Source organism: Melanostigma gelatinosum (assembly GCF_949748355.1).
Source record: "Melanostigma gelatinosum genome assembly, chromosome: 19".
Classification (NCBI taxonomy): Eukaryota; Metazoa; Chordata; class Actinopteri; order Perciformes; family Zoarcidae; genus Melanostigma; species Melanostigma gelatinosum.
This window is the reverse complement of record NC_136652.1, coordinates 9,561,020-9,582,200: the sequence shown is the minus strand read 5'-3', so window position 1 is coordinate 9,582,200 and position 21,181 is coordinate 9,561,020. Positions and strand designations below refer to the sequence as shown.

The window sequence follows — 21,181 nt, the reverse complement described above, 5'->3', positions numbered from 1 at the left end:
AACGTTTTCCGAACCTGATGACATTTTAAGGAAGACATTTCTGTCATGTAGTTTGACAAAACATCTGGAGCTATTTCTGGAGCTTTGAACACCATCGTACTTCTCTTAAATCTGCTGATGAAGAATGTAAAGACCAGTTAAAAGCAAACACAAAAAGCTAGTAAGTGGACCTAAAGGTTTTTTTCTGGCAACTGCTGAATTTTTGTTTCCATTAGAAACACAAGTTATATTTGTAAAGCAGTATACTAAATAGGGTTATATTTTAGTTATCAGTTGAGAAACACAAACAATGCAGCTTTTCCATCTGTAAAAAAAGGCTTTTATCACATACAATGCGTGAAAATAGAGTTTAGATGGTCAAAAAATGTACACATTGAGTCTTTTAAGAAAATCTTGCGTTGTTTCATTGACTAAAACGGTGTCGAGTAAACTGATGAAAGACTTTTTCTGAAACAGAATAACACAAAAAAACACTAAACATGCTGCCCTTAATGAAAAATGCTCTCCTCCTTTGGGCCAATTGGTAACTGTCACGTAACCTTCCCATGAGCCAATCAATGTAATGTTTAAAACACCAAAACACAACGATGAGATGCATCCTTATTTCAGATTGTATTCCAATAGTCTACCCTAAATTATTGTATGATGACATGTTGTCAGCCAAATGTAGAAAGAATATATATCCGCATCAAAATATACTTTAAGTACCAAATTTAAAAGTATTCATTGTGCAGAATTGCCCATCTCAGAACAATATTTATAGTGTTACTTGAAAATAATTGGTGATGCATTATTGTACATCTGTACATCAATTAAATATTGCAGCTAATGAAGGTGGGGCTGATACTGCTGGTTTGTTTAACCTATGAATATAAAACAGTGAATTTGTTGATTTATTTGTGTCAATAATCTAAATCTGCAGCTGTCAAATACATTCAATGGAGTAAAAGATACATTATTTCCCTCCAAAATGTAGAAGAGTAGAAGTATGTAGTTACTTAAGTAAAGTACAATACTTATGATAATAAACGTAGCCCACTTAGTTACACGGTTGATTTGATTTGATTGCACCACTGATGATATTTATGAATGCTACAATTAAAAGTTTGTCGTATAATTCTTATTTGCAATAATAAAAATACTTTATCTAAGCAATACTTAGAGTCGTTATCAGAGCTATTGTTCCCTATAAAGTTTGCATCACTATTTACTATTATCAGCTGCAGTGCCTTCCATTCCTAATATCCTTTCACCTCTCGTGCCACCCTCGCGGTGCAGTCTCATGTCCTCTCCCGGCTTCCGTAGACATTCCTTTGCTGTCCTTTAGTGAGTGTGCGGTGACAGATACCCATCGGTGAGCCAACAATCCAGCTCCAAGTGTAAACTATGGAAGAGATTAATAACGTTGAAGTCACTCCGTGCACAGAGTCCGATTATATGAAACCGTTCAGGGTGCACTATAACCAGGTGAGTTATTTCTGTCTGATGGCGGTTAACAGAGGCTGCTGGATGCTGTAGGCTAGCCCAACCCCCCATTCATTTAGCTGCTAGCATGCTAGCATAACATGAAGGCTAAAGTGACCTTAAACAGAGACGTTTACTACAATATTTGGCGTCACTTTAACCACAATCACTAAACAACCGTATTCGCTTTGTTTTCACGTGCGGCGTGTTTCTGTGTTTGACCTGAGCCGAGGCAGCTAACAGACAGCTACAAGCTAGCAAGATAACGGTAGCTTATAGCTGAAGAGGTTTTTTAGAAGGAGCATCACGTTAACGTTAGCACATGCTTTACAGTACATTAAAGGAGGGGGGGGGGGGTGTAAGTTAGCGATGTTACGTGACACCTGAACTTGTTTACTTGTTGATCCCAGCTGTCAAAACTGACTCCAGTGTGAATGCAGTCTGTGAGGGGTTGGTGTCTGCAGGTCAGAGGTCTTCACAGTTCAGGTTTGCATTGAGATAAATTCCCCATTTATACGTGGGACATTGTTGAGACTTGCCTGTTGAAATGCTGTGGGGTTTTATCGAGATAAAACTACTCTAAATGTCTGTTTCGCCACATGACAGTGAAAGTACAGGTCAATGATATAACATGGGACATTCAGAGGCACATGGATGCAGCTAAGGTCAGCTGCAGTCTTTTACATTGTTGTCCAAGTATTTTTTATAGGTGTTTTCTGTGCCATAATTCCCATCAAACCTGCTTTTTTTTTTTTACAGACTGCATCCTTTTGTTCTTATTTGGTCATTGATCACTTATGCTGTGTTTGGTCTTTCCACACCATTATACTGATGAAAGTGTGAATCTGTAAAAAGTGAGTTGCTTATTAAGTCATGGTATCAGATAGTTAGAAATATAAGTGGACAATAAGGATCATTACCCAACATACTGCATTGGCCTGGCATTGAACCTGACCAGAAACGTTGATCGGTTCCTACATGATTTGTTGATCTCTTTACGATGGTATTATGTAGGGATGCAGATTGGCACGTGTTCAGCAGATAGGGTATTATTCAATTCAATTCAATTCAATTTATTTTTGTATAGCCCAAAATCACAAAATACAAATTTGCCTCAGAGGGCTTTACAATATGTACACATTTGACATCCTCTTGTCCCGGGACCCTCACATCAGAACAGGAAAAACTCCCCAAAAAAACCCTTTAACGGGGAGGAAAGAGGAAGAAACCTGTGGGAGAGCAATAGAGGAGGGATCCCTCTCCCAGGATGGACAGAAGTGCAATGATGTCATGTGTAGAACAGGATAGTGAATTACAACACATTCAATGTAATTACAGCACATGCAATGTATGACACAACCACGACAGGAGGCAAGACCTGGTCCAGGTATAACCCGGATACACAGGAACCTGTGAGGCGAGAAAGTATATTATTGACCATGATCCACAGTAAAAACGGTTTCCTTGTCATAATAAAATGTCGTATTTTTGCTATTAATTCACTTTTTACCTTACGTAATTAGAAATCAATCTGATATAAATCATCTCCTCTTATATGTTTTTGTAGTGTTTCTTGTGTAGATTTAGAAGTTGTTACATTTATCCAAGCAAAAGCTGCATTCTGAAGGGCCTGTGGGTGGACGTATAGTCGCTACCCATCCATCCATCCGTCTATCCATCCTTTCAACTATCCATTTTTAGCTGCCTATCCAGGTCATGGTGGCAATCAGGGCAGGCAGAGGGAATCGTCTGTGACCGAAATCTCGTTAACTGTGCGTTTTTATCTCAGGAGATCAAAAGCTGTCAAATCTCATATTAGCCGCCTCAGTGGTTTGCAGTAAATGCTCAATATTGTTAACTGCATCATGGAAATTGAAAGGCATGATATTGTGATCCTGGAACATGACTCTGGATCAGTATTTCTATGCTTTATTTACCTGTGTTTTATAGGTTTATGATAAAGTAAATACATATATGTATAAAGAAGTGCTAATGCTGAAAGAAAAGTGTGATGACTGTGTCCTGACGGTGTCCAGCAAAGTGAGAACCGCTTCCTCACCCAAACATAGGCTGCAGTCCAGGAAGAATTTATTTTTAGGTTTCAAAATATTTGTGCGGTATCTGTGTTCCTGGGTTATAGACTTGGCTTCTGTTGTGTAAAACCAGGATATTGACGGTGGTGCAGAAGATGAATCATGGTAACACTCACTCTAAAGACACATGCCCTGTAGGCGATAGAAAGATGTTATTTTACCTGATGAAGTACAGTTAATGTGACATATATATATATATATATATAAAAGGGTACTTTCCAGCCCTGAGTGAAGAAAATAACCTTTATCTTGCATGTATATATATATATATATATATATATATATATATATATACATATACATATACATATATATATATATATATATACACACATGCAAGATAAAGGTATATACATATACATGTGTATATATATATATATATACATGCAAGATAAAGGTTATTTTCTTCACTCAGGGCTGGAAAGTACCCTTTTAAACATAAAGAAACTGCATCTTTAACTGGAAAAGTGCTCTTTTGTAGTGTTCCTTTCAATTTAATCAGAAAAACTCAAGTAGCAAGGCACTCATGTTGAGGGGAGCTCATTGAGGAGGTTTTTTTTTTTTTGTTATTTGGGGTTTACACCTGTGACAGCAGTGGGGTGGGGGTTAAGCTTGTCAAGAGAATGGCGGAACGGCTAAGACAGCAGATGGACAACAAAAGAGATGACTCCCTCTCTCCCGTCCTGTCCTCCCTTTCATCCTCGTCATCTCTCCTCTGCAGCTCGGGAGGAGCTGTTCAGGGACTCCCCACAAAGGCCTTTCCGTCCTACCGAGGGAGCATCTCTTCCTCAAACCTTTTATGTCCGTGGGTACTGCAGCTTAGCCACTGGTCACACTCACACATACACACAGAAACGTACTCTAAAAGTAGATAATATCATGCGTGAGAGGCTCTCTCCTTCATTAGTGTTTACTGGTGTTTTGTCTTCTCTCTCTACAAGGCAGGTGATTGGCCCTCGTTGACTCCGGGAAACCCCTCTTATCTCCGTCGCCTCGTGCTTAGGTTGAATGACGGGCTGCTACTTGGAACAGGATAATTACCTTCCATTTATTCATTCTAATGATTTGAATTCTTCATCTGGAATTGTTTAACCCCCCCCACACTCTACTCCATCAGTGAGTAGGAGATCTATCATGATCTTAAAACACACTCTCGTGAATAGTTATTTGTAGGCTCGAGCTGGATTCATGGCGGTAAAACGAGCCCAACATGTACGACTGTGTCTGTAGGTGGAGAGATAGTTGTCTGCTTGTTTTAAAACTTTCATTTAGGGCAGGTATTTTAGTGTCACTTATCACCTGTGAGAGGAACTCTAACAAAAAAGGTTATTGAAGTTCTTGTTTTACCCGCTGACCAGTTTTTGTCATTAAAATTCACGCTGTAAAACATCGTACGCTGATTCAACTTAAAGACGTACTGCTGTCGTACTGACGTACTGCTGTCTCAAAAACATCGTTACCTGAACTAAAGTTAAAAAGTTGGTTCAAAGTTGTCACATGAGTAGAAATATACATAACAAACTAAGTTAAGTTCACAGAGAAAAGGGATTTTAAACCGAATAAAGTTGAATAAGAAGCTATTTTTTAATACCATATTTCAGGCACACATCATATATGTTTTCTACACTCAAAAAAATGCATGCTGGGAAGTCTGCTAATATCATTATCATGTTTCTTTTAAACTTTTAAGTTGATGAGTTGAGCTGTCTCCCAGCAGTACATTCATTGAACTCATCATTTCAACTCAAAATTAAATCTAGAAAATGTAAGTTGACTTAACTTGAAATTCTATATTTCCAATGATTTAATGACAACAGATTAGTTGAATCCACTGAAGTCCTGTCTGATGTTTTACATATCAGTACAATCATCAGGTACATTCTTTTATTTTGTCCAATACTTTGATTTATGACCAAAATACCTGTAAAATAATTACATTCCAATCAGCCTCAGCTGCACTTTGTGTTTATTGCTATTTAGAAAATGTTAGCATGCCTGAGCTAACGCGGTGATCATACATTATACCTGCCGTACATCAGCGTGTTAGCACAAAGTATCGCTGTGTCTATAAACAGCCTGACCGTGCTGCTAACGGTGCTGTAGACTCTCGGTCTTTGTTAAAACAGAAATATTTTGCGGTCAATTCCTCCCAAGTAGTCACTTTGCATTGGAGGGACACTCGCATGTCAGCTGACTTGATGCGATTTGAGGACTGCATGCTTTCTGTGGGTTGCACTGGAGGACACGGTCACATGGGCGTGAGCTCGAGGAGCGCGTCCTTGACACTAGATTCGGTGGATAGGAAACCATTAGCCAGGTTGTTTTAATGCTGCAGATCTGTAATATCGTCACGGCCGGTCGGTCAGTTTTGTGCAGGTGCAGATGCTTTCGGTCATTGTCATTAGTTCAACTGGTCGTAATGTGTGTGTGATCGCCTTGCTGCCTTTTGTTCAGGCTGGTGAGAGGACAGAGACTGAAGATAAAACCAGGAGAAAAAAAACTGGAGAGCACATGTTGAGATTCAAAGTGCTATTGTATTTGAGGACGGTAGTTTTTTTTTCTTTTTGCTGCAGCAGCTGCCTGCTTTATAGTGTATGGAGGTGTGTGTGTGTGATGGCTATTAGACTTTAAGCACCTAAAAGACCATACATCTCACCCTACAATAGCCATTCACACAGGAGTCTGTCATTTCTGATGCCCAAAGCCAGAGGGACCACATTCATTTCAAGGTCCTGTGTAGCAGTGTTCCTGCTTCTTCTCTCTGTCTTCGTGTCTCTCTCTCTCTCTCTCTCTCTCTCCCCCCCCCCCCCCTCCCTCCCTCCCCACGGGCTAATCTCTCTGTAGTAATCCATGTCGGCCATGATTCTCTGTCTCCCCTGGGCCATTCAAGCCTTCCCCGCCCCCCTTCTCTCAGCAAGTGGCCCCAGTAATGAGGGGAACCCCGCCATCTGTGAGTTCTGACAGGATACAAGAGAGGTAGTATATGTGTGTATGTGTGCGCGTGTTAGAGAGGAGTTTTAACTCGTACAGTATGTTGTTGTTGGAAAATAACACCGTCTTTTTAATGTTTGATCCTGAAAATGAATCATTGCTGAGTTTATTGTGATATATTAATATGATTACTGTAAACAAACTAGACTATTCTTCCATCATCCGCTGTTACTAGAAATCTGTGAAAGCTGTAGCTCCCATTTACACGGGAAGGACAGCGATCTCACACGTCTACTCTAAGGTGGCCATATCTGATCTTCTTCTCTAAGTTTTGGACTTCCACCCCGAATAAGCTTTGTTTTGTTTATTCACTCTTAACAAATGGAGCTTTTTGATAAATCTGAATACCCCCAATGTCATGTGTTGCCGGATCTTTTGACCACACGCGGCACAGACTGTGTGGAAGTAAAAAGTCAAAACAACTTTTAGTTTAACACTCACTTTGACATGTCAACAAACAAACATCACGCAGCATTGATTGTGTTGATTGAGTGTTGATTGAGTCGATGCCTCAGATTGTTTCAGAGCCACAAGCCAAATATTTCATTTCTAAATATTGCTGTTGTCTCGCGTGTGCTGTATCCTCCAGCAAGTGTATTTTGTTTAATAAAAACATGACTGAAAGAATGTCAACAAAACAGGAACGGAATGTCCCATTGAGTCACATGGGTGTATTATCATGAGTACATGATGCCACATGTCATGTTTGCAAAGTATCCTAGTTATTCTAGCTTCAATACAAAGTATAATACAGTAAGTGTGCAGTGTGCAGCTATATAATGTTGGTCCGCTTGACATCCCTAGTGTAGTGTACATGAAAGTACCCCACAATGTACCTGTAAGAGGTTCATAGACAGGATTTGTCTCATACATCATACAATAATTACGCTTAACAAAGCAACAAGCCACAAAAAGAACATCCGTCGCCTCAGGCACGACAAGTAATCCATCACACCCACACACACACACACACACACACACACACACACACACACACGCCTTCACACTAGTTTTGCTTTTACCGAGGGAAAGCGAGAGGGGTGCGGCTGGCTTGGCCTCAAGCAGGAATGATGCCGTGTAAAGACACTCGGCACACTTTGTTGACTTGAGAGGTTTTTTTCTTTTGTGAGAGTAATTACACCGCTAGACTGTCCGCAGGGCACGCAAAACTCTTTTGATGACACGGCACAAGCGAGGAGTTTTGATAACGCCTTACTGTTGGCTGACAGCCAGAGAAGATCTATGCGCTCCGATACCCACACTACCGTACCAGTTAGTACGCCACGAAGCCATTTCTGTGCGTCCCAATACATAGCATGTCAAATGCAACCTCAATGTAAACCTGCAGCGTGAGCCTGCAGTGTTGGTTTGTAGAAAATTCTAATCAAATCAAATTTATACATAAAATAAAAGACGGAGACAAGCGATGACAATGATGACAAACTATTTGAGATTGAAGTCAGGAGTATCTGCTCAGTATTCAAACGTGCATACAGTAAGCATTTATCATAGGACTGACATAATTGCTCTTACAGTAAATAGAGGCGACATACCATAACTTAGCCGACACAAACTTTAGGCTTCATGCTCTCGTTTCACGCCACAACATGACAGTTAATGATGCATGAACGGCGTTATGATAGCTTGGCTTCACTTTGAGGCCCCGTGGACGTGAGCCGTCAGGTCCTGCACCGGTCGTTTGAAAGTATGATTTATAATATTTGTTAACGTCCGATGTGTGGGAGGTTAACACAAGGCAGGCAGTAGCCCTGAAGTAAACTCTACATTTAGAAAGTTACACTCTGTGTGCTTATGTTCTCTCACTTTTTGTTTAGTTGTGTTAAGAGAGGAGTTCAGTCAAGTGTGTGGTGTGTGTGTGTGTGTGTGTGTGTGTGTAGGTGTGTGTGTGTGTGTGTGTGTGTGTGTGTGTGTGTGTGTGTGTGTGTGTGTGTGTGTGTGTGTGTGTGTGTGTGTGTTTGAGAGAGTTTATTTCCTTTCAGATAGAAATCTTATAGTTGCTCTTTGGCACAGTGGCACTTTCAACTCAAACCCTGTGTTGCAACAACAGTCACTTTATTATTTCGGATTCTATCACCGCAATTAGCGTGCCATTCCGCCTCCTCCCATTACTTGGGTGGTGCTGAAACTGCACCGGCACACATGGAGGCACATCTATTGTAGCTGAATACAAGCCTGTCCTAGTAAAGCTGTCATCTCGTCATCGGAAGGAGCTGGTGGGTGGAGAGGAGGTGTAGCCAAAATTTTGAATTCAGGCCATATTTCCTCCAGGCATCGAGAATGTAGGCCAACTTTACCGTATGTATCCAGCATGCAATCTGTGGATGAAGGAATATACGCTGTGTTTTCAGTTTAATTCACGTGTCTTTGATTTTATGTGACTGATAGAAATGAATTTCACCTCGATCAGGATTGTTATCGCGTCGTCCCTTTACGCTTACTGCGAAGTGATGAGCCAACAATCCGACTGTGTGTGTGTGTGTGTCACTGGCCACATATTTAAGATCTTTGTGCTGATTGCGATTGCATCCCTTTCGGGCTGGTCACACACACACACACACACGCACGCACACACACCTGCCTCGGTGGTTTGATTGTAATTGCGCTGCTGGAAATTTACTGAAGGAGTGTTCAGCTGCACATCGTGTTGTGGTGATGTGACAGCTGGGCTTTTAAACACTCGGATACAACAACTTCTCTCGCGTGCAGTTTGTAACTACAGGACATGTTTTAGGGTGTAGCGATCAGGAAGTCCAGCAGTGTGGACCGTGGATTCTTTTTTGACTGGGGATGCAAAAATCGTGATATACTCCCAAAAATCACCCATTAACGAGGCATTTACGAGACAAGAAAATGCACAATAAGACACTTTTTTCAGAGTTGTAATTCACAGGATGTTCCTGACATTTAAGCTAGGGCTGCACAGTTGATCAAAATCCAGACATGGCCTTCTGCAATTTACAAATCTCTGGAGGCGCAATATGTGTCAAAATACTATTTGTTTTATTATTATTACTATTTACTGTCCCAGACGTCATATTCTACAGTTAAGAAAACAACTTTAGTACAGATCAACAAAAACCCACAAAAATCACACCATAATGTTTTTCAATACGAATAATTATGAAAAAAGTATCACTCCCTCTTGTATCTCAAATAATTTAGCAAGTTAAATATTCGTCAAATTATTCACAATGAGATCTTTTATCAAAATCTCTCAGCCCAGCCCAAGCTGCTGACTCTGACAAAACGCATCGTATAATGTTGCCAGTGTTTGCTGTAAGCTGTGTATTACATTTGGCAGTATTTGGTTGTAACTAGGGAGGAGCAACAGACATTGCTGTGACTTGAGTTCAGAGTTTTGGCTCCTGTTTAAACTATGAGTTATTTCCACCATTAACGTTTGCATTTGTCTTAGTTGTTCGGTGCCGGCACTGTGCAATCTGCAGATGTTTTGTTGGGTGTGGTGTGTGATGTTACTCCAACGTGCCCATGTAGGAATCAGTTGTTGGGCAGCTGATTGCTTCTGCAGTAATCATATTAAATAAATCAGCGCTGTTTTGACTTCCTGTCACATAAAACGGTGGTAGTGGGGAGGTGTGCTACACTGAATACACACTGTGTTCACACTTTTTGTGTACTCTGTTGTCAAACCAGAGTGCTGGACGATTAACATAATGCTCCGTTTATTGTATTAACTTGTTTATTTTTCTCTTATTTCTTCACAGAATGGAACAAAGAAATCCTGGGACTTCATGCGAACCCATGATAGGTAAAAACATGTTTCTTCTCAACTGTTGGATGGAAGCAGTCCCCGTCTTATTGTGTGTGTGTGTGTGTGTGTGCATGAATAAACACGCGCTGTCAAAACCGTTGCCAATGAAATGGCTTTGAAATGTAAAGAAAAGGCTGCGTGTCTGTCAGGAGACATTTTGCGATCTGAAGAGCTAAAGTATCTGAATCTGATCGAGGATGAATTTGATGGTCTGAGTGACAAAGGGGCTCGATTTGCACCAATTACGCTCTCTCTGTACCTCTAAATATTACATAAAATATGACAAATACTGGAATAGCAGTCAAACCAAAACAGACCTTGTTTTTTCGGGGGAACTGGTGCCCTGTTATTCTACTTGGCAATGGCTGTAAATGTCTTGGGCTTCACAGGGGCCACTTTAAGAGAAATATCACACATTTGTGTCAAAACCCCGGTCCCTACTCCCTGTTCTGCCCCCGGGTACCTGAATGCCCTGCAGTAAGTCTCAGGTCATTTAAGCCCTCTTTCCTCCACTCCTGACCCCGGAGAGAGGTCCCTGTGAAAGACGGTTCCACCGAGGCCAAAAGCAGTAAACTTCAGACTTGTACTTCCTAAAGAAAATAGCCCATGGGAACATCCAGCCCCCCCCCAGGTGGAACTTCTGCAAAGTGTTATCCCCCTTTAGCCTGTATTCAAAGTTGTTTTGCATTTGCGTGTAAGTGCGCGTAACATTTTCTTCTCGGCTGGTCCCTTTTTGTGACATTTCAGCAGACTGTGAAATATCTAACTTAGTGATTTGAAGCTTCCTGGCTTCACCACAGACGGTACAGCAATCCGCCCATTGATCTAATACCACATCTCACCCTGAGATATCGTCAACTCAAGAGGACTGGAAGTGGCTGAATCCATTGTTTTCAATCACACGTTCCAAAGTCTCCAACTTGGGAGTTCCTCCACATGTCCCACTGAAGTTCACAGCCCGATGAAGCCGACAGAATTGCATCACTGGCAAAAAAGCAGATATAAAATGTTGATATCCAAAGTAACACCAACACCTTCCTTCACAAACTGCCATTGGTTTGATTATGTCTGGTGTATCCCCAGCCAGCTAATACATGTATCATTTTCCTGTGCAACAAAGACCTGATCATAGTGTCTTGACACCAGAAGCTTTGCAGTGCGACCCAGTCCTCACCTCAGTCCCGCTCCTCGCATGTCTGTCAGAACCCAGTTTTCCCGCCGTCCAGCCTGCAGAAGCCCCGCGGAGAAAGCTTAACGGTGCGTGAAAAGTCCTGAGCGTCCGTTTAGCCGGCTTCTCGGTTTAACCATTAGAGCATTTCTCTTCAGTGGGAGGATGTGGAACAGCTGTAATGGTGTGGAACAGCACTACAAGACCCAGGCCCGCCTCAGCGGGCAGCCTCCATGCCTCAGGCCTGTGTTTCCCCACTTTACGTCCAAATGTACCACAACACCATTATCCAATCCGTACTTGTTCTCTACATTGATGAGTGCAAAGGAGGAATGGAAGTGGCTGAGCCCAGATATGAAGCTTTTTTTTTTTCTGCTGATATTCATACATATTGTTGAAAATGGACATTAGACTTTATCTTGAAATATCTGTATTGCAGACGCATATTATATCGGTATCGGGCCGGGCACTGTAGCTACAACAAGTTGTGACAGCAAAGTCCAATAATGTCCTCTCACCCTGGGAAAGACAGGGCAGGGCTTCCTGCTGCCTCAGACACATCCGCTTTCCCAACACCGACCCCAGGCCTCAAGTCTCCACTGACACACACACACACACACACACACACACACACACACACACACACACACACACACACACACACACACACACACACACACACACACACACACACACACACACACACACACACACACACACACACACACACACACACACACACACACAGAGCAGTGAACCACCTGCGTGTGTACACTTCACTGGGTGCCAGCGCTGAACCTCCACCTCTTGCTTGTTGGGAGTCGGCGTTTGAATCTGGAATGATTTGGTCCTCTTGTTCCATAATATTGCTCATTTTTCCAATTGTGTTGGATTTGAGTTTCAGTATAATTCTGGTAGAAGCAATTTAGTTGAGAAAAGCCAAAGGTTGAGGGCAACGCCGCATCGTTTAATGCCCGTAGCGCACTGGACAGTGATAACATTGCTGCTATTGTGTGGAGCGTTGCTGGTAAATAGGATAGTTACGCATGTACATACGTTGGCGTGAAAAACGACAGTCATGGGTGTTTTTGACACGTTTTGATTTCAGTTAGATTACTCAAACTTTAACCACATTTTTAAGCCTAATTTTCAGAACAAATCATCCGTCCATGAGGGTTTGTGTGGACGTCCGCATTCAGCCCAAAATGTATGACCCTGCAGTCAGTTTACTTACTTTGTCAGGTTTTCAGACTCGCATACTTGTGGGCCCACCACACTGAAATGCTGGTTTTAATCCAGTAAACCCTGCAATTTGGGGTTCAGCATCTTGCCTAATATATCATGTCTGCATCGAGATTCACTGTTTTCGAAAAGTTGTCCGATTTTTTTTTTTAAACTTGACCCTTTTTGTCTCTTTTTCTTCAGTGTGTCAGTGCTGATCTTCAACATCAGCTCACACTGTTTTGTGCTCGTCAAGCAGTTCCGCCCAGGTAAGTTTTCCTCTCACGCAAAACAGGAGACTAACTTTAATCTGCATCCTAGTTCATTCATTTTCTTCTTGTCACCCAGAAAGATCTAGATTGTCGTACATCCTGTGGGCACTTTGACTAAGAAAAAACAAAAAGGCAGCACATTGCAATCCCTGTTTATTCTGCTGGATCTTAGTAACAATGCAGACTCATAAATAGAGAGCACGAGGCCCCGTTACAAAGCAGCCTAACCTCCTTTGTTAGATGTCGCCAGGGACTGTTCCACAGCGCAGTGTGCTAAATTCAAGGAAGTCTGGGCATTGATGTTTTTTTCCTCTCCTCTCTTTGTTGAAAAAATACTGTCCTTTATCTGAAATAAATCAATTTGTCTACAACCTAGAATGGCATTTTTTTAGTTTTTTAAAGGGAGTGGTCAATATGTTTTAAGAAAGCTTCCAAAGGTTAGCATGCATCCTGTCAATATCGATTAATTTGTCACTTATTTTTCCATTTAATCGATGACTCATAGTCTGTAAAAGAAGAGACAAGTACGCAAACGTGTAACGGGAATGGCGTCTTACTTCCACCCAGGTATAACAGTATTTTCTGTCTTCTCTGCCAACCAGCTGTATACATGTGCGAGTGGGAAAGGGCCAAGACGCAGCCGCCTCAGTCGGCGGAAAAAACTGAGGAGGGCGCCTCCGAAGCCGCCGCCGCCGCCCCTGTCCCCGAGTCTCCGGAGGGCCAGTCGGCCTCAGAGGGGGAGAGCTCTTCTCAGTGGCCCCCGGCCTCAGCGGGGGTCACCTACGAGCTCTGCGCCGGGCTGGTGGACAAACCCGACCTCTCTCTGGAGGAGATCGCCCGGCAGGAGGTGCTGGAGGAGTGTGGCTACGATGTGCCTGCCTCTAAACTGAAGAGGATTACTTCTTACAGGTAAGCTGATGGCACATGCGTGTGTGTGTGTGTGTTCTGAAGCTGTAGGAAAATACCGATGAAGTTTAAGTCTCTGTAAGTTTTGGGACAAGGCATTTCACTGTCTTTTTAAATATCTACTTTCGTGTCTCCCACTGGATTTCTTGTCCCTTAACAATTAATATCCTGTTGTACTATTTCGTATAACTTTCTTTTATAATTTCTGAACCTCCTCGAGCTATGTTCACTCAGAAATAACCCACATTTCCAGCTTTGTGTCTTTAGTTGGACTGATTCCAGGTACCATTAAAGGGTAACTTCAGTATTTTTTTTAACCAGAGCCCTATTTTCTGTGTTTTTTGTGTGTAATTGACCAATAGCGACAATGCGAGCGCTGCAGACGGGAACCGCTCGGGGACTGCTTCGGCAACCTGGCATCGTCCATTTACCTCCACTAAAAGTGATAGTTTTTGCCGTCACCCTGCCATGCGTTTGTGTGTACTGATGCCAGGTCAACACAATCATTTTAGCTAATCACGTCATTTCCACCTCGTCTGCAGCAGGTCTCTCCACTCTTAAAAAGTACTTTGGTGTTGTTGTTTTTCTCCTCACAGCTTCAGTTTGTCCGCAGCATTTTATTGGTATAACTCGGAAATGTGCAAACATGAACCATCGTTTATTTTTTTTTATCTTTGAGAAAACACTAATATTTTAATATCACTAATTTCAGAAATAATTGTCTGTGTTAGTCAGTTGTATACAAAAACATGGGAAAATAATGCACAGGTTGAAAAACACCAAAGTTACCCTTTAAGAACGCCTTTAAAAGAGCGATAGCGCGTTCAAAATCTCAACACTCACCCCTGTTGACTTTAAACGAAGTAGAAAGCCCTTCATGGATGAGTACTGAACATTACCAGTTATTATGACTTTGTTTTTCTACATAAATGTATTCAGCCATTTCTGCAGCATAATCCACTTCTCCACTGTCAATAATTTGAGTTATTTAAATTCTGGGTTGAGTATCCTTTTAAATCTCGAAGCTTTCTTAAAGTCCACTTAATACGATGCACCCAAAAGGAACGCATGCATTTTCCTGACTTTGGTGGAACTACATCAAGATTAAAAAATGCAACCTCAAGAGATGGGACTAAAAGTGCTGAGGTTATGTAAGTGAGCTGTAGAGATGCATCAGGGAAAGCAGCCGTCTCTGTCAACACATTATGAGCTCACGCTGTGTCTTGACGCAGCAGTTTAAAGAGCCGCACCTGGGCAGCTTTCACTGACAGCTCTCACAGCTGTGCTTTTGATTTGACTAGAACTCCTCTGCCAGCTTTGTTGGTGTCGTCTATGAGTGTTGTTATGAGTGGGCTTCTTCCATGAAACAGATGGGTATCGTTTTAACCCTCAGGACCCCTATGAGGGTTTTTTTTGACAGCAGCGCATGGTGTGGTGACGTTCTGTGCTAATAGTAGGCAACCCGAGGTCAGTTTGGCAGAAAATGGCATTGAAAATACTTCATAAATACTGGTGTGTTGCTTATTACCAGCATTCAAAGACGGAGTTTTACAGATTTCACATGTAGTTGGAGACGACAGATTTATAAGAGAATAAACTGGGCACAAGGTGTTAGAAAAACATGGGTGTTAACCAGACAGCAACTAAAGAAAGACACGATCAAGTTGGATTAAAAACAGGGAATAAAAGTCCCCTTCTTTATGGAAGTGACAGCTTGAAACACTGATGCATTTGCATTTTGTTAAATAATGAAAAAAACAAGATGTTGGACCCTCAAACGATATCCAGCCCTGTGTCAAAACGTGAGTAATTGCAAACATACGTACACATCAATCTTTTTTTTTTTCTCTCTCCCTCCTCCTCCCCTACAGGTCAGGCGTAGGTGTAACCGGTGCCAAGCAGACTATGTTTTATGCCGAGGTGTCTGATGACAACTGCGTGAGTGCAGGTGGAGGTGAGCCCCTGGAGGGAGAGCTCATCGAGGTGGTCAAAGTCCCGCTGCACGAGGCCATGACGTTTGCCTACGACGAGCGTATACCCAAAACCATGGGCGTAGTTTTTAGTTTCATCTGGTTCCATAATAACATGTCTCCCAAGTACAAGATCTCCACCAACGTGTAACTAGTATTAACCGACCATTCTTCATACCGTTTATTCCAAATTAAATCAAACACTGACCCAGCACATCTACTCTTCCCCTTCATGGCTCTTCATCCTGTATTGCCTTTTTGCTTATTGGTACATGATGACAGGTGGGCCCCTTGTCTTGTTGCCAACAGGTATCTTTAAGTTTTGTCCCGTTAACCTTTTTTAAGTTTCATGTGGTCTTAATATTTTCCCTTAAAAACGAATTTGCCATAGCTGGTTGTCACTGGCACATTTTTCTCTTCTTGATGATTTTTGTTAATCGTTTCGTTTACTGTGCCATCTGTTCTAAATGGCTGCATATCACTGAATTCATTTGCCTGCCCTTGATTAAAGGAACACTCCACTGCTTTGAGTGTAGGTTTCTTGAATGTTACCTGCATTTATGACAGCAACAACAACAAAAAAAGCATTTAAATACACCGGATTTAAGCTCAGAACAAAAGCTCACAGTCAAATAAACAAACATGTCAAAACACGTCTCAAGCATTCCTACAACTCCCAGCGTCCATTGCAAACTCTGTGATGCTAACCCAGCCACGGTTTGCTAACATTTTAGCGTGCCAGTATTTTTATTGGGAGTTCATGCAAACGGTTCCACTTGACCTGATAAAGTGTGCAGGAGGAACTTTGCATGTGCTGGTCATCACATGAACCATTAGAGATGCAGATAAGGTAACACAGCTGAACCAAGCAGTGGAGTACTCCTTTAATCCATGATCCAGTAATGCAAAAACTATGCTCGTCGATGGTGGGGCCTTGTAACGGACTGAGGTGTGAGGTGCGTTTTAACCACCACTTGTTCGAGCATGCCTCAATAGTGTTCTCTGATCCACAGCCTTTAAGCAACACTTCTGATAGTACCCTGGGCTCAACAATCACTCGGTGTCACTGCAATCAACTCTGTTAGGAAGTCTTCATTAAGTCAAACCAGTGGACATATTGGCAGACTTTTTTTTCCCTCTGCAAGCCAAGTGGAAAATGTGATTTAGGTCTTTTTCACTTCACAGACAAAGCCCCTGCACCGAAGGCCTCGCCTACGTGTTAAGTGTCATGGTTCTGGAGCACAATCCTGCAAAGGGTTTCCGATATTTGGACTGTAACATGCCACTGAATCGTTTGAGTTTTTGAAGGAGTTCTGTTTTGCTCTCCGGTGCATCATTTCTTTTTTTTTTATCATTTTCATTACAATCAAAGTCATTTCTAGAGAGTTCCTGTCATACCCGGCATGTCGAGGTGATATCTTGAACACATTAATAATGCAGGTGTAGGAGCATATTTAAAAAAAGGACTTAAACCCATCAATAAGATTGGTCATAATTCATTTCAGAGATCATGAACCGAGGTAATGAACACACAAACCTTATCTCACAAAGTGAATCTCGACAGCAGTTTGCCAAAATCTCAGGTCCAAAAACGTTTGGTCATATTCAGGGTGGATCTCTGGATGTGACGATGACCAGCATGTTGTTATATTCATATATTTCAAATTAATTTGCAGCTCAAAAGGCAACAGAGTTCTTAGTATATGTCATTGGTTTTTCTTCTTCATTCTAAAAGGGCTGGCACTTCATTTATTAATCAATATGTGAAAAGGAAGCAATTCCCCCACCTTGTAGTTTTCTTAAAAATATGCAAGTTCTGAATCAAAGACACCATTTTTAGAAAATTCCTGCTCACAACAGAAAACACACGTCATTATTCATACATCATTACTGTTGGACGTAAGGGAGCGACTCTTCTTGGTGCACCTGCAGAGTTTGGAAGTTGGAAAATATGTGTGACGAAATATAGTGAGTGACATTTTAAGTTGATTTAAAAAAAACAAACAAAAAGAAAACGGCCTGAATAACTTGGTTTGTTGACTACAAAATGAAAAGTGCTGTATTTTAGTTATTTGTTCAACTGTAGTTCAATGTTAACAACTTGAATAAATTGAAGGTGAAATCACGAGTTCAATCATAAACCTGCTATTTCAAACAGACAACCAGAATACAACTTACTGTAGACGTGTTTTTCTGAACTCGGGTGAATGAAGAAGTTCTTCAGGTAAAGATGAGCATCAATCCAGGATTCATTTTGTTCCTCGGGGCTTTTTTTTTTTTATCCTGAGGAACAACTGACAATCAAATGTGAACATTTGTCTTCTCTTACCCTGAACACCTTGTGTGTTTTTTTTGGTAATTCTTCTTCATTGGTGTGTGTGAGACTGAATCTCACAGTGGTTCTCTTAGAAGAGGACGGGGCATCTCGACACGGTAATCTGGTGCGGCTTGAGCTCTTAATTCATTGTTTTTATCTGCACAAACAAAGTCAAGAGAATTTGTATCAACCAAACTCAATATGTTCCACATACTTGAGTCATGTTTATCCACCCGGACTATAGGAGCATATGCAGAACCCGTAAGCCCTTTTTTCTCCCCGTACGCCCCTCATTGAGCGTCGGTATCCCGCCGCGCGTCAGAGACCATTCCTTGATGTAAGATTGTATAGTTTGCTGGAACTGCTTGAACTAATTTTATTTTGTTGATTTTCTTTGGAAAAAGAAAGATGACTCATTTGCTAAATTGATTCATGTTCTCTTAATAAATTAGCATCCAAACCTGACGTCCATCACTAAATCAGATTCTCTTTGTGTTTTTTGGAATCAATCGTAAAATTCCGATGCAAAATTTCGAGCGCAGACAGGAAGTATCCACTGTAACAAGTTTGTAAAAATGTGGATTGCACCTTTGGAAACCTATGAAATGACCAATGGGCAACTTGTTAGTGTTATGTATCGAGTTAATCAAAACAAGGACGTTCACACTAGCCGTGTTTCCATTCACATAGTTTTTGCGTGTTTTGAAGTATTGCGTACGAAAAACGCCAAAATTTGATAAAACTTCCTCAATTGCGGAAATAACGTTTTAACTGACTGCGTTTTCTGGAATATTCCCATAATGTGCGACTGCTTGTCTTCGTCTCCAAACAGCATGAAACTTGGCCAATAGTAGCTGACATGAAAGAAAAATTCAAACTTGCCCAATTAAAACAAATTCCTGAAGGCCTCTCCACATCTTTCATTCTGTTTACTGGCGGATTAAAGGCATGCGTAGCCTGTAGCGCCAACTTCTGACCAAACTACGCTGTAGCCAAGTTCATTTGCTACAAACCAGTTGATGGAAACACGTCTAATTCCCATTTTTGTTTTGTGACATTTCAAGAGTTTGTTTAAAATCAACTTGTGAGCTGAATGGAGACATGGCTGCTGTAAACACCAACAGGGTTTTTTGAACAATATTTTCGTAACCACACTTTATATCTTGATAACCATCATAATATCTTTAAATTGTCATTTTTTTAGCTTTCAGAAAGTTATTTATTTGGCACCTTACCCTCGTTATATCCCTAACCTTCTAATTTCCTCCATCTTCTTCCATGTGACAAACTGTTCTTTGGTCTTCAGTTGAATGAGGTCCCGAGTGGATCTCCACACCTGTATAGTTTAATGGAGAACCTTATTGAAAGATTCCCAATGGTGCTCACAGTTTTCCATCGTTTTCTTCTTGTCTGGTACGAGATGAACCTATTGTGGCAAATGATGAAGATGGTGGTCACTGTTTTGTCGCCCACGTTTTAAATGGGTTAGCCATAATCCTTGCAAAAGGAATATTCCTGTGTGTTTAGAAAATCTCTGTTTGCTGTAATTAGGCCAACTGCTTCTGATCTGGCTTGATGTAAAACAGCCATTTTTAACTTTTAAGGCCAGTCTGTAACTTTGTGTCTGTCAAATGTGGAGAGCTGCCATGTGACTTCTCTTTTGGCCAAAATGATATTTCTTTCTGAGGGAAGTTAAAGCAAAAATACCAAGGCTTTTCTTGGCCTTCTCCACGGGCTCGTCACTGCGGGCAGCATCAGCCAGCAGTCCACATTTCTCCACACCTTCCCTCCAGCTACTAGCTGACAGTCGAGTGTGTTTAGTGAACATCGCCGAGGACAGACGGCAGCCGTAATGATTGACGAAACTAAAGTGGCATCCGCAAAAATAGTCAGCTGTTGCAAGTGGCAACCAGCGGGGCAGCACTTCACTTTCAGCTGGTTCAGCCAGCTTTTCTCTCTATATATATACGGTGGGAATTTAAATTGATGTATTTTATGTATTTTGTTCAGCCTTTGGCGTCAAAACTCACAAGCTGGTCTGTTATCAGACCTGCAGTCTATTTTATACTCAACCATTTTTTGATATTAGTTTTTTAAGCTGTTCGGATGTGACGTGCTATGTTTTTATAATCTTATTTAGTTTCACACTGATGTGTTTTTTTGTTTTTTTTTACTAAAATGCAAACATTTTACTTTGACACCAAACTCTTTGTTCTAATGGAAGTCTTGTAAAGGTTGTTAAAAGTCGTGATTGGCAGAGTTCTCGGAGGACTTGAAGGAAAAGTTTGACCATTTAGAAAATATGCTTATTTGCAATTTTTGCTGATATTTTAGACGAGAGGATCGACTTCACTCTCTTGTCTGTGTGAATATGAAGCTACGGCCAGCTGCTGGCTAACTTAGCTTAGCATAAGCTTAGCTAATGCTAAGCTATCCTGCAACTTCCTGTTTACTTTTACGCCCTGTGAGTGTGATATCGATCTTCTCGTCTTAAATCTCGGCAAGAAAAGAATATCCCCCAAAATGTTGAACTATTCCTTTAAGTCTCCCACCGCGGCCATCCTAACCTTCCCCTCCACGACAAAAGCACTTTTGACAGTCCAGAGTGAGGTTGCAGACTGTGCCACCGGTAAGCCATATGCTTCTTCTATTGAATAAAACGCTTAATATATGAGGTAAGTAAAGGGTTGTTAAATTCATTCTTGCCTGTGCTGGATATTAACCATTAGCCCGGCATTGGACAGTTCTACCTCCATCTCTCAGGCACACAACGCAAATATTTTGTGTCCGTTTGCTTGCTTCTAAGGCGCTGACATATCAAATTCTCAGCAACATGTCAGAAATGTCAACGCTCAGTGGTTCTCTGTGACAGAACTCTTTAATTCATCGGTACCAGACTTTTATAGATGTACCCCCATGGCTATGCTGTAGTTGCTTCTTCGACTGTGATCGTGTTTTTCTTTTCTTCTGTTAATGGTTTGTTCAC

The 21,181-nt window shown here is 41.4% G+C and overlaps 1 protein-coding gene across 1 annotated transcript; it reads left to right on the top strand.

The window, feature by feature from the left end:
* Positions 1–1,325: 1,325 nt before the first annotated feature.
* Positions 1,326–18,548, top strand: nudt14 (nudix (nucleoside diphosphate linked moiety X)-type motif 14). The gene is made up of 5 exons (XM_079290881.1): positions 1,326–1,467; positions 10,295–10,338; positions 12,935–12,999; positions 13,605–13,911; positions 15,780–18,548. Exons 1-5 carry the CDS (start codon positions 1,387–1,389, stop codon positions 16,027–16,029), a joined length of 747 nt encoding a protein of 248 aa, XP_079147007.1. The 5' UTR covers positions 1,326–1,386; the 3' UTR covers positions 16,030–18,548.
* The last annotated feature ends 2,633 nt before the right edge of the window (positions 18,549–21,181 follow it).

Coding starts and splice junctions, on each gene's coding strand:
- nudt14 (XM_079290881.1), top strand. CDS start 1,387: ATGGAAGAGATTAATAACGTTGAAGTCACTCCGTGCACAGAGTCCGAT. Junction 1,468..10,294: donor TCAGGGTGCACTATAACCAG/GTGAGTTATTTC, acceptor ATTTCTTCACAG/AATGGAACAAAGAAATCCTG. Junction 13,000..13,604: donor CGTCAAGCAGTTCCGCCCAG/GTAAGTTTTCCT, acceptor TCTGCCAACCAG/CTGTATACATGTGCGAGTGG.